The sequence below is a fragment of the Fistularia commersonii genome, chromosome 32, assembly GCF_037954325.1.
Source record: "Fistularia commersonii isolate RoL2024-O1a breed Wild chromosome 32, RoL_Fcom_v1.0, whole genome shotgun sequence".
NCBI lineage: Eukaryota > Metazoa > Chordata > Actinopteri > Syngnathiformes > Fistulariidae > Fistularia > Fistularia commersonii.
This window is the reverse complement of record NC_141315.1, coordinates 9,512,165-9,526,199: the sequence shown is the minus strand read 5'-3', so window position 1 is coordinate 9,526,199 and position 14,035 is coordinate 9,512,165. Positions and strand designations below refer to the sequence as shown.

The window sequence follows — 14,035 nt, the reverse complement described above, 5'->3', positions numbered from 1 at the left end:
AAAAATGTTTATAGTTTAAATAGATATTTATTTTAGAATTTCAGGCAGATTGATGCATTTTAAATCTTTTCTGTTTAAGTTTTTAAAAAAATAAAGTTATTTTTTTCTTGCAGGTTGATCTCTATTGCCTTTTTAAGGATTCGATGTTGTGCAGAAGCAATTTTATAGACAAATGATATTATTTGCCGGGGACGCGAAATGTTTTCTTCTTCAAAAATAATTGATTGATGATTGATTGATAATAATAACAATAATAATAATAATAATAATTGATTGATAATTGATCGCAGTTGCAATCGCACTATAATTATCATGTAAAAAAGTTATTAAAAAAAAAACTTTAAAAGAAGCATAAAGAAAAACACGTGACTGGGACGCGCGTTAGCAAGGTTAGCATAGTTAGCAAGACACTAAAAATTGTCTGTTTAATTGCAAATTAATCCATTTAATCTAATTAATTAGCAAAACTTGCCCACCTGTTCTAACACGATGCGTTCGGGTGACGACGCCGGCGGCAGGATTTCGTCCAAGGTGACGGGGAACACACACTTACTCACGTGTGTGTGTGTGTGTGTGTAGGGCTTCTTCCGCCGCACCATCCAGAAGAACCTCCACCCGACCTACTCCTGCAAGTACGATGGCTGCTGCATCATCGACAAGATCACGCGCAACCAGTGCCAGCTGTGCCGCTTCAAGAAGTGCATCGCCGTGGGAATGGCCATGGACCGTAAGTGACTCCGCCCCCTCCCCTCACGCCGCCGCCGCCGCCCTTTTTATTCGCCCTGACCCCGCCTCCGTCCACCCATCCAGTGGTGCTGGACGACTCAAAGCGCGTGGCCAAGCGGCGCCTTATCGAGGAGAACCGCGAGCGGCGCAAGAAGGAGGAGATGGTGAAGTCGCTGCAGAACCGTCCGGAACCCACGGCGTCCGAGTGGGAGCTGATCCACATGGTGACGGAGGCCCACCGCCACACCAACGCCCAGGGCGCGCAGTGGAAGCAGAAGCGCAAATTCCTGGTAGGGAAGCCGCCATGTTTGCTAAAGGCTGCAGCTACCGGCGTGACATCGAGGTTAGCTTGCGGCATTAGCATTTGCAGTTATTGTGATAGGAAATGATAGCCCAACTTTTCGCGGGAGTTACGGGCCGCAGCTACCGGCTAACACCGGCGTGACATTGATGTTAGCTTGCGGCATTAGCATTAGCAGTTATTGTGAGGAAGGAAATGATAGCCCAACTTTTCGCGGGAGTTACGTGCCAAAGCGAATTGCGGCGAAGTAGAGACGTGATCATTACGATGGTGTTTACAGATTTATTAACCCTCACAAGCCTCACTTGACCCTTTGCACAACGGTGTCTCATTGGACGGTACACTGTCTTCAAACTCTTCTGGGGAAGATGCAGGCGTATGCTTTACTAGCGTTTTTCTTTTTTTTTTTTCAGAAACATCGTTACAGGCGGTCTCTGCCTCTGTTTCTTTTCTGATCAATCGAGTTACAAAAGTGGACTGAGTATTCACGCTTATGCGAAGTGGAGCAAGACATGTATGCTTGGCCGATAGCACTCCAAGTATGGATCTACAAAGCCAATGTTATGAAATCTTGCGTTGGTACGATGGAGCGAGAGTTCGCCGTGCCGGGTAAATTTGTTTCGCGAAGGAGATCTGATATTTTATATTTTTTATAAAATGATTTTTAGTTTGATTTTACTGTATTTTTTACTCTTTTTTTTTTTCTTCTTAGGCTAGAATATGAATATTTCATCTGGAAAAAATGTTCAAATACTGCAAAAAAAAAAAAAAACACTAAATCGCAAGATTTAGCAAATTTATCGAATAAATCAAATTACAAAAAAAACAGCGAAGTAGTGAGGGTCCACTGTATTTACGCCTTTTAAGCGGACCGTACCAAACAGCCTGAGTTTGGGGGGGAGGGGGCTAATTATGGATTCTTCCGTTTCCCGACCATCACGGTTTTCGCCGCCGTCTTAGCTCCGCCCCCCCCGCTGATGCCGTCCCGAAGAAATAAAAGAGGGTCACCGAGGTGGAGGATTGGTGGTAAATGGCAGAAATAATGAAGGGTGAAAGCACTTATAGCTTAATGGTAGGCATTGTGAAGCCGGTTGCCTGGCAACAGGGAGGATGTGGTCGGGTGTGGTGGGAAAGGGGGGGGGGGGGGGGGGTTAGCCAAGGAACTGTGTGGAACGACTGGAGGTGTGTGTTTGTGTGTGTGTGTGTGTGTTTCCTGTACTAATGAGTTTTATTTACTGTAACACAAGGATTTTTAAATCCCAGAGAAAGACTCACTTTTTACAGGAACTTGTTTTGTCTCTTTGCTCCAGCTCCATCCCATAATACGTCTGTATGTAGGACGGGGACGAGGTCACATGACCCAGATGTCCCATGCCTGAGCTTCGTGCTAAGCTAGGCTAAGCCAGGCTAAGAGAGACGCTGTTTACTGGTGCCGGATGTCAGGAGTGTGTGTGTTTATCACGAAAATAAATTAAAAAAAATAAGTAATGCCTTTATTTGAAATGTTCAAAAATTTAAAATGTTGATTTAAAATGTTCAAAAATAAACTAAAATAAAAGTAAGTTATGCATTTATTTAAAATGTTCAAAGGTCAGTAAATCTTTCATTTAATAATTTTTTTTTTAAATTATAGCGAAGTTAACTTCAGGCTCTACAATACATATATAATAATTAATCATAGAAATCTTTAGTTTTATATATATTTTATTCATGCAACAATAAAGGAATTCAGATTCTGCTGATATGAATATATAAGTATAGAAAAAATGAAAGGCTTTGATTTTTAATTTAAAAAATGTTATTACAGTGTAGTGACATTGTAATAAGCTGTTATTACAATGTTATTCAGCTACATTTTATCATTGTATCTCTTTTAAATCCTAATAAATGTCTTCCAGAGATCCCAGGAAAGTATTTTTTTTTCCAGACTTTCATCCGTCCGTCTTTATTTGTCGCGGCGCCGGCGTCGAAAAAACCAAGGCTGTGTTTACAAAACAGCGATTGTCCAATCGATGGCGGTCCAGCGGGGAAGCGGCCAGGAAAATAAAAAAAAAATATTTATGTTCAACCCGCTGGAAAGACAGCATGCAGGAATGTGACCGACTTTTTTTTTTTATTTTAATAATAAAACACAAACGCTGAGGGACTGCAACAAAACATTGTGTAATAACACGACGTCATCCGATACCTCGACGGAAAGCGAACGGAATTCATTCGGTTCAACTGGGTCTTTTTTTCCGGTTAAAAAATATAAACAAGTAAATAAATTAAATAAACGGCTAGAAATTCAACATTCCGTGCAGTGTTTTTGCAGGTGTGCTTCTTTTCCGTTTCGAAAATTGAGATGGAAAATGTATTCGTCGGCCATCTTCCCCGCTGGGCCGTTATTACACAGTTATTACATGTTATTACACAGTTATTACATAGTTGTTTCACAGTCACAAGTGTTTTTAAGCGCTTACTACAAATGCCGTGATTTGTTGGTTATTTTTTTTCCTGCGTTTTCTCCAGTTTGTCTATGTTGAAGGTTGTTCCAAAATGATTGACAGTTGACCGTCTAGGTTAAGCCCCGCCCCTCGCCCCCTGTGATTGGCTCCGGTGTCCCAGTGATGGTGAATGCAAGAACGTGTTGTGGTCCAGGACCTTCCAGGTCCACCTCCACCTCCTGGCCAGTCCGCTGCTGACGTTATAAAAACAAAACCTTTAAAAGACTACAGAAGGTCATGTGACCGGGGCGCGCGTTAGCAAGGTTAGCATGGCAAGCAAGGTTAGAAACGCTAGCGAGGTTAGCAACATTAGCGCCATGGAAACTGTAAACATGCTTTCAGCGCTTCTTTGGTTTTGTCTCTGTCTGTCTGTGTGTGTGTGTGTGTGTGTGTGTGTGTGTCCTCAGATACAATGAAGGGTAATTGCGGCGACAGTAATTGCGGGGATGGTAACGAGCGGCGGTGTGTGTTTTCACCCGTTAGCCTCATAATATTTACCCCCGCTCACAATTCCCGTGTTCCTTGAAAGCGTCGTCCTCGGCCTTGAGAAGAAATCAATAAAAGAGCTTCCTGTTTGTTTTTGTTTTGGTTTTTTTTTTTTCCCGTCGCTCTCAGTAAGCGAAAAGATCTGCCTCGTCGCCACGGTAACCCATGCTACGGATTCCAAATGGACTCCGAAGCGATTCCAGGATCTCGCCCCCAGCTGACCCCCCTCCGTCGCCCCGGTAACCACTTTTGGCTTCCTGTCTCCCCCCCCCCCCCCCCCCCCCCCCCCCCGCAGCCAGAAAAAATCGGCCAATCCCCGGTCGCCCCGACGTCGGACGGAGACAAGGTGGACCTGGAGGCCTTCAGCGAGTTCACCAAGATCATCACTCCTGCCATCACACGCGTGGTCGACTTTGCCAAAAAACTGCCCATGTTCTCGGAGGTGAGTGTGTGTGTGTGTGTGTGTGTGTGTGTGTGTTTCCGTTGTGCGGTGAAAGATGACATTTAAACATTTTTTTTTTTTTTTTTTTTTTTTTTTTTTGGAATAATATCCAACTGGGTGCAGTTTGTTGCCATGGCGACGGACCCAGAGCCCCCTCGTGATTCGTTTAGAACAGGAAGCGGATTCTGTGAACTGTGTTTCTATGTAGACGACAACCTGGAATAAAAGTAATTTATATGTATATATAAATAGAGCCATAGATATGCATATATTTATATGTCTATATGTATATATTAATATAAATGCTGCTGAATTGATGGGAACAATAATCAGAGCTCCAATTAGCATGTTCACCGTGTCACGGCTGTTTGTAATCAAACCTGTGATTGGATAATTACCAGCCTGTTGGGGTTGTGTGTGTGTGTGTGTGTGTGTGTGTGTGTGTGTGTGTGTGTGTTTGTGATGGATGACGGCGGTGAAAAGTTGAATAGAAGCCGCTTGTCTCTTTTAACTCTTAGTTAGCGAGCGCTAGCAGAGGGAGCAGGAAGGAAGGTTGATGTGTGTGTGTGTGTGTGTGTGTGTGTGTGTGTGTGTGTAAGGATGAAATATGTAAATGTTAATCACAGCCGTATAACAAATCATTACAATAATCCTGTTAGTGAATACACTCGACGTCACTTGGATAAAATAATAAATATTAAAAATGAAGAAAAAGAAATTAAAATATTTGAAAAATAACAAATTAAAATATTTTTAAAAATAGTGTTGTACCACACGTGTCCATTTAATGTTCATTCAAATATGGATTAATAACAAATAAATTTAAATCGGTCTGAAATGACTTATACAGCGCTTTATACCGGATCTCACACACACACACACACACACATTTTTATTTCTCCTGGATCTTCATGTCTGACCTCCTCTTCCTCTTCCTGCAGCTGCCTTGTGAAGACCAGATCATCCTGCTGAAGGGCTGCTGCATGGAGATCATGTCGCTGCGCGCCGCCATGCGCTACGACCCCGAGAGCGAGACCCTGACGCTCAGCGGCGAGATGGCGGTGAAGCGCGAGCAGTCTGAAGAACGGCGGCCTCGGCGTGGTGTCGGACGCCATCTTCGACCTGGGCAAGAGCCTGGCGCAGTTCAACCTGGACGACACCGAGGTGGCGCTGCTGCAGGCCGTGCTGCTCATGAGCTCAGGTGGGCGACGACGGACGTTTATTTTCCCCTGAATCTGATTGGATGGCGTTTGGAATGGCGTTATTACCGTGTTATTACCGTGTTATTACCGTGTTATTACCGTGTTATTACACATCTGGTGGAACTAGCGAGGGTTCACTGCCGGATGTCTCTAGACCCTGTGATTGACAGGGCAGGTTAAGCCCCCCCCCCAGGCTTAGATGGTACAGCCTGACAATTAAGTTGATTTATAGTAGATGGTACAGTCCTGTGCAAGCCCCCCCTTCACCTGTAGATGGTACGGTCTAACATTACCTCGGAGCGATTTACTTTTAAAGAAGCAGGATGATTAGCGATGAGAAACATCCCCCAACATCTAATGGTACAGTCCGCAGCTAGACCACCTTACCAACACCCCTCCTCAGCTGTAGATGGTACGGCCCAAGATCTCCATTGAATTTAATGGTTGATGAATTCAGGAGTCACCTTCTAGCAACCCCCTTCCTGCTCCTCCTCTTCCTCTTTTTAACTCAAGTCAGACCGAAATGTGGCGACACCTGTCACCAAATGGTACGGTCCAATGCTAGCCCCCCCCTTCAGCCATAGATGGTATGGCCCAAGATCTCCATTGAACCAGATGCTTGATGAATTCAGGTTTTACCTTCTAGCGACCTCCTTCCTGCTCCTCTTCCTGTTTTTAACTCAAGTAAGACTGAAATGTGGTGACAACCGTCACCAAATGGTCCGGTCCAATGCTACCCCCCCCCCCCCCCTTCTGCTGTAGATGGTACAGCCCAAGATCTTCAGGTTTTACCTTCTGGCGACCCCCTTCCTGCTCCTCCTCTTCCTCTTTTTAACTTCAGCAAAATTGGAATGCAGCAACAAGCGACACCAAATAGTACGGTCCAATGCTAGCCCCCCCCCTTCAGCTGTGGATGGTACGGCCCAACATCTCCATTGAATCTAATGGCAATAATTTCAGGTTTTACATTTTGGCGACCCCCCCTTCCTGCTCCTCTTCCTGTTTTTAACTCAAGTAAGACTGACATGTGGCGACACCTGTCACCAAATGGTACAGTCCAATGCTACCCCCCCCCTTCAGCCATAGATGGTACGACCTTACATCCCCATTGAACCTAATGATGTCCGGAGTTACCTTCGCCGCCGTCCTCCTCCTCCACCTCCTCACCCTCGGGCGCCACATTGACTCCGCCCCCTCTCCCCCTCCCGCCCACCGCAGACCGCTCGGGCCTGACCTGCGTGGACAAGATCGAGAAGTGCCAGGAGACGTACCTGCTGGCGTTCGAGCACTACATCAACTACCGCAAGCACAACATTCCCCACTTCTGGCCCAAGCTGCTGATGAAGGTGACGGACCTGCGGATGATCGGGGCGTGCCACGCCAGCCGCTTCCTGCACATGAAGGTGGAGTGTCCCAACGAGCTCTTCCCGCCGCTCTTCCTGGAGGTCTTCGAGGACCAGGAGGTGTGAGCGCCGGTGGGCTGGAGAAGGAGGAGGACGAGGAGGAGGAGGAGGAGGTTCCTCCATGGTTCCTCCCCCCTGCCATCTCCACTACCATGTGTTTTACAGTGGTTTTTAGAAAACAAACAAAACTGGAAAAAACGACGATGACACACACACACACACACACACACCCACACACACACATGCACGCACACACACCAGCAGGAGAAGGAGGAGGAGTCAAACAGAGGATTCTTCTTCTTCTTCTTCTTCTTTTTTTTTTTTTTTTTTTTTTTTTTACAGCGTGTTTGTTTATTGTTTTTTTTTTTTTTTTTTTTTTAAATTTTGTTGTCGTTTTTTCCGCTTCTCCTCTTCCTCCTGCTTCTCCTGGGTGAAGATCTCCGAGGCTGGGGTGGTGGAGAGGAGGGTGGGGGCCCTTCTGTCTGAGCATGATGTCTTATATATATATATATATAGCGAAAGTCGTAGCCATTTGCCAAGACATATATATATATACATATATATATATATATAAAGTCACACTACACACACACACACACAGCCTGTTCCACCTCAGTTCCTTTTTTTGAAGAGCGTGTGTGTGTTGTAGGGGGGTTAAAGGGGGAGGGGTCAAAGGTCAACCCCCTCCCCCTCCCCCCTGTGTTTTTTTTTATTTTTATTTTTATTTTATTTTTTATTTTTTATTTTTTTCTGACCTCTCCGCCCGGAGCCGCACCTCTCAGTATTACCGGCGTCCGGAGTCCCGCCTCCACGCCGTAACCGTGGGAGACGGCGGCGGACGATACTTGCGCGTAGGGTGCGGGGGGGGGGTTAGTGAACGCAGGGGAGGGGAGGGGGGGGTTACAACACACACACACACACACACACACACAGTTGAAATGATAAAAAAAATAGATGTTCTCAGCAGCTGCGTCTCCGGGGGCGACGCCGCCGCCGCCGCCGCCGCCGCCTCCGGACCCGCCAACAACCCCGATTCCTCACCTCCAATCTGAGCCGCCGTTTCCCGGAGCATCTCCTCCGGATCGCAAAAAACACACACACACACACACACACACACACACAGACAAAACAACCCGGTGCTAACGTTTTTCTTACAAGACTACTCCATTGTTCTGAACGCCGCGGCGTCTTATCTACCTGTTTTTTTTTTTGTTTTTTTTTTTTTTGTTTTTTATCGGGGAGGAAAACGGCGTGCAGGGAACCGCCGCTTCGGTTCGTTTATTTTTTATTTTGTTTTTTTAGTTTTCCTCCTGGCACGGGACCGGTTCCTGCCATGTACAGCGCACACACACACACACAGACAAACACACACACACACACACACAAGTGAGTTTGCCTTGTCATCGCTCGCCGCCAGCAGCCGGCCACCTTGTGAATGACAATGAACCCCCTTTTTTTTTTTTTTTTTTTTTCTTTTTTTCTCCGAGGAGCTACCGCAATGAAGGAAAGTGTGTGTGTGTGAGGGGGCGGAGCTTCAGAGCAATGGCGGTCAGAGGGAAGTAAATCTCCCACGCCATTGGAGGAAAAAAAGGAGGGGGGTAACCTGAGTAGCTCAAACCACCAGCAAGGCAGCAAAGCTCACACACACACATTTTTTTCTCACACACACACACACACACACACACACGATAACAGCATCACCTCAGAGTAAACGTCGAATGCCTCATTGTACTCTTGGACAGAGTCCTCCTCCTCATCGACTCAGCTCAGTGTGGCCCCCCGCCGGGCTTCCATACACATTTTTGCCCCCCCCCCCCCCCCCCCCCCCCCCCCCCCCATCCCTCCGAGAAAAGGCGTCACTGAGAGCAGGCGAACGCCGAGAAGGCTATCATTTACCTCAAAACGTGGACACACACACTCTCACACACACTCGCACGGAAAGAAATATATATAAATGCGCCCAGGCTGAGGCAGCAGAACTGCCCCTGTGGTTTCAGACACTACCTCACACCTCTGCGGACGACAGGGCAGCCGCCCGCAGCCGACACACACACACACACACACACACACACACACACACACACACACACATACAGGTTGAGTCGACACACACCCTCAGTGCTAACACTTGGTTGTATTGAAATACCACTGAAGACAGGAGGGCCGGCCCGTCCCCTGTGTGTGTGTGTGTGTGTGTGTGTGTGTGTGTGTGAGTAGGTTGGGGGTCCCCCCCCCCCGCTACTCCACAAACACACACACACACACACACACCGGGGTCGTCTCTTCTTCCTCTTCTTCTACTTCTTCTTCTTCTTTTTTCTTTTGTTTTTGTTACACGGGACCAACTGTCATCTTTTCAAGAATCCGGATCACGACCTGTTTCAGTGGAAGCTCCGCCCCCTCGCCGAAAAAACGGCGCCCAGCGACTTTAAAAAAGAAAAAACAGACACACACACACACCTGTCGGTGGCCACACCCCTTGGATGTGCATTTAAATAAGGATATGGATGCGTGTGTGTGTGTCCACATCTTCGCCGCCGCCGCCACGACTGTTCCCATTGGACACGATTGGAAAGAAAAAGAAAAAAAAAAAAACGCCGTCACCGTGATCAACACCCCCCCCCCCCCACACACACACACACACACACTGTTATTACAGCAGTATAACACAATAATTGTATCGCACGCCGCCCTAAGAGTTGGAAAAAAAAAAAAAGAATGTCCTGATTCTAAGCCCCGCCCCCTTTGCACCCCAAAAAAAGAAAGAACACCCTGTTTTTGCTGGCGGGCTCAAGCCATATCGCCGCCACGTCAGCTGGAGAAGGACTTTTTAAGGAATATGGCGAGGAGGAGGAGGGGGTTGGTCGCCATGGCGCCCCAAACAGGAAGTGCCCCCCCCCAATGCTACAGAGATCCCCCCCCCCCGACCTTTGACCCCGGAGCCTAGCTCAGACTGACCCCCCCGACCCAGCCTGGCTGGCGAGGGGCGGGGGGGGCATTTGCACTACCGACACCCCCCCCTCCCCCGGCTCTGATTGGTTGACGCGTCAGTAGCCCCGCCCCCTTTTCCCCGCCCACCGCCGGCGCTGTGTGACAGACGCCGGCCCGAAACTGTCAAAATGTCAGTATTATCCCCCCCCACACCCGACCAGAGGAAGAGAGAGCCACTTCCTGTTTTGGGGTGACCTCTCAAGAAGTCCACCCAATCAGAATCATCGGATCCCGAAGGTGGGCGGGGCCTTGTGAGACAAGATCCCCCCCCCCCCCCCCCCCGACCACAACGCCATTTTTTTGTTTTTTTTACCCGGCGCCACCGAGTGAATGTGATCGGCGACGAGAGACGCGTGGAGGTCGGGGGGCGGAGCCATGCTAACAGGAAGGGGCGGAGCCATGCTAACAGGAAGGGGCGGGGCCACATGAGGGGGCGGAGCCACGCTGACAGACTCGGTGGGACACGGCGAGAGTGAACGAGCGCCCCCCCCCCCGCCCCCCCTTCGCCACACACACACACACACACACACACACACACACACACACACACACACACACACGCCCCACCCCCACGACCATTCCCCCCCTCCCTCCCCCCCCAGAGAGAAAGCGAGATCCCGCATACAAGAGATGCAGGTTTTTTCGGGAAATTTTCTTTGTAAAAGAACTGAAGACAGGAAAAGAAAAAAAAACAAGAAAAGAAAAGAAAAAAAAAGAGGAAGAAACAAAAGAAAAAGAGACAAAAAAAGACAAAAGAAAAAAAAAAAAAACAACAAAAGGAGAAAAAAAAAAAACTTTTCATTGATGTCCTTTTGTTCTTGTGAGCTGGCCGGATGTGTGTGTGTGTGTGTGTGTGTGTGTGTGTGAGAGAGTCAAGGGTTCTAATGCTGCTTTTACCTTCTGAGTCCGATTTTTTGACAAAAAAAAAAAAAGAAAAAGAAAGAAAGAGCGAGAGAAAAAGGTGGGGCGGAAAAAAAAACATCTATCTATGAAATGATTATAAAATGAAAAAAGAAAAGACGACTTTTAAAAAATAAAAATAAATGAGATAAAAAAAAAAAGAGAGAAAGGACTCCTGGACGGGGGGGCGGGCCGTCTGACCCCCCGACCTTTGACCCTTGACCCCCGACCCCCCCACCGAAGAGGAGCTAGCCCCCCCCCACCCGCATCCCTCCCTCTTCTTCCCTCCGAAGCCGCCTGATCTGTCCATCCAGTCCGTCCCTATCCGTGTCACACACACACACACACACACACACACACACACACACACACGTGCACGCACACACACATATATATTGTTTTTAATGACATATGTAATGCAACTGAAACAAAAGGAACTGAAACACAATCTCGTCATACCTCACGCAGCGCGGCGCTCAAAGGACCTCGGGAGGCGGCGGCGGCGGCGGCGTGCCGGTCGTCACGTGCACGCTCCCGGCGGGGGGGATAAAAAAAAAAAAAGCACGTGCGCCGCCTCCTCCTCTTCCTCCCCTTCCTCCTCCTCTTTCGCGGCGCCGTCCAGCGACCAGGTGCGAGCGGCGCCCCCTTTCTCGTAACATCAGAGTGTTTTCTGGTATTGAATGTAGCCGACAGGAGGAGGGGGAGGGGGCGGAGCCTGGCGCCCGCCGCCGCCGCCGCCGCCGCCACCCCCCCCGACTTCCACGCACCAGCAGGACGGCGTCACACACACACCAAGGAAACGCAGTATACTGTATATTGCCCGTCTGCAAGGTGCAATACTCTGTTATGTACTTTTATATGTTTGACTTCCTCTGTCTTTTTTTATTTTTTAGTTTTTATTTTGTTTTCATCTGGGCCATAACCAAGGATGTAAATACAACGGCGTGCAAATTTTGAACCCCCACCTTCCTCTTCTTCCTCCTCCATCCTGTCATCTTGCAAGGAGGGGAAAAACTACTCGCGCGTGCACGTGGATCCATATTCAAAAGTGCCCCATGACATTGACCCCCCCCTCTTGATTCCTATGCCACCCTACATAAATGCCTATGTGTGTGTGTGTGTGTGTGTGTGCACGTGTGTGTGTGTTCACAGAATTTTTTTTTTTTTCCCCCATAAACTGTGTGTGTGTGTATGTGTGTGTGTGTGTGTGTGTGTTACTAGCAGCTACGGTGACAAGGGGGGAGGGAAAAGGGGGGTTGGACCATGTTAGCCGGCGTGGCTGCTACGCATACACACACACACACACACACACACACACACACACACACGCGGATCGAAACGTCGAAAAATGAGTGTTTTTTTTTTTCCGTGTTTACGCGATTCTGTGGCTGAGGAAACCTTACACACTCTTTAAATTGGAGATGAATACACACATACACACACTAACACACACATGGTGGTGGTGCTTGACACGGGAGGGGGCGGAGCTTGTGACTGGTGACCATTTTTTTGGCCCCGCCCACATGGAGACAAGCCAGATGCGTTTCCATGGCGATGACCCGCCACCAGGCTTTAGCCCGCTACGCTAAACGTAAACTTCTTGCTTTTGTCACGTGCACACTCTCTCACGTGCGTGCTCCATGTCACGTGCACGCTCCGTGTCACGTGCACGCCCCGAAGCAAAGCCGTCACGGCGCCGCCTACAGGCCCGAAATCGGAATCAACATTAGATGGAGCAAGATCTCACACACTTTTGCATGCACACACACTTTCACACACACACACACACACACACACACACACCAAAAAACGTGCCGAGATGTTTTGCCGGCCACGCCGAGCTGCGTAAGGTTTTCCAGGCCCGCCTTCGCTTCCACTCTGCACGGAAGTCGGCCATGTTTGTCCTTTTGGTTGTTTTGTTTTCAATTTCTATTTTTTTTTTTTCATGGTTGTGATTGTTCTCCCCCCCCTTCCAACACACACACACACACACACATAGACACACACACCGTCCCTCCACCCTCCCATGCCAAATGTTGTCTTGTGAAGACGTGGAAGTAGCAGGATGTCTATGCAATCTCTCCTCCGACGCCCCCCGGATTTTGAAATTCGGATAAACGCATTGATTTTCCCGTAAAATCAAAAAAAAAAAAAAAAAAGGAGGCGGAGCTTCCGGGCGCCGGTTTGTGTCAGCTGTGTGTGCATGTCTATGTGTTATCTGGAAGTCTGGGTGCTGCCTCTGTGTATGCTCTCGTCGCCCCGGGTGGGTGGAGTCGATTCGCCCCCCCACGATTAAACCCCCCCCCGTCCCCCAAATTCAACCCCCCCGCAATACTGTGTGTGAAGCTTTAATATTTCTATCCAGCGACCAAGTTAATGTAGGGTGGAAGGGCGGTCTGGTGTTCCCGCGCCTGCCGGGGGCGTTTGTTTTATCCCCCGATGTTGCCAAGACGACAACAAGAAGACCCCCGCCGCCCCCATTTTTTTTTTTTTTTTTTTAATTAGAATTTCAAAATTGTCAATAAATGCCCGCCTAGCTGTGCTATCTCGGTCGGCTAATAGCTTGCCAAGCTAACATTCACCCCAAATCATGTTAGCGTCAGTAGCGTCAGCCCCGGAGTCTTGTTCAGTGCGCTTTTAGCTTAGCATGCTGGCCAAAACAGAGATTTCCTGCACACGAATGGTCGCGTGGCGTGAAAGATTTTTTTTTTTTCTAATGTAACCCCCCCCACCCCCCCGCCCACCCCCCGCGGAGGAACATCTACCACCTTCTGACCATCAATCAAACATGAGCACTTAACTTCCAAGCACTTTGAAGGGCCCAAGCTAATCCCCCCGAAACCAGGAAGTACCTGTGATAGTAATAATTGTGGCTAAACTGAAAAAAAAAAAAAAACTCAAAAATTGCACCGAAGCCAAATGTGATTTCCTTTTTTTTTTAATTTTTTTTTTTTGCACCATTAATGTTTTTACCAGTAGAAAGAAAAATAAAACTAAATAAAATAAAATGAAAAAGGCAGAGCTGGAGCCTTTGGGCAATGATAGGCTAATTATAAAGTTTACACTTATTTTCTAATAAAGTGCAATAACAAGTGAGT

At 48.0% G+C, this 14,035-nt stretch overlaps 1 protein-coding gene across 1 annotated transcript in view; it reads left to right on the top strand.

Moving 5' to 3' along the window:
- LOC147215419 (thyroid hormone receptor alpha-B-like) overlaps positions 1 to 7,248 on the top strand; it is a 92,209-nt gene extending 84,961 nt beyond the window's left edge. The window contains 6 exon segments of the mRNA XM_086140141.1: positions 580 to 727; positions 811 to 1,016; positions 4,295 to 4,441; positions 5,383 to 5,517; positions 5,519 to 5,642; positions 6,862 to 7,248. Of these exon segments, the coding sequence (XP_085996267.1) occupies positions 580 to 727; positions 811 to 1,016; positions 4,295 to 4,441; positions 5,383 to 5,517; positions 5,519 to 5,642; positions 6,862 to 7,112 (1,011 nt within the window). The 3' untranslated portion in view covers positions 7,113 to 7,248.
- The last annotated feature ends 6,787 nt before the right edge of the window (positions 7,249 to 14,035 follow it).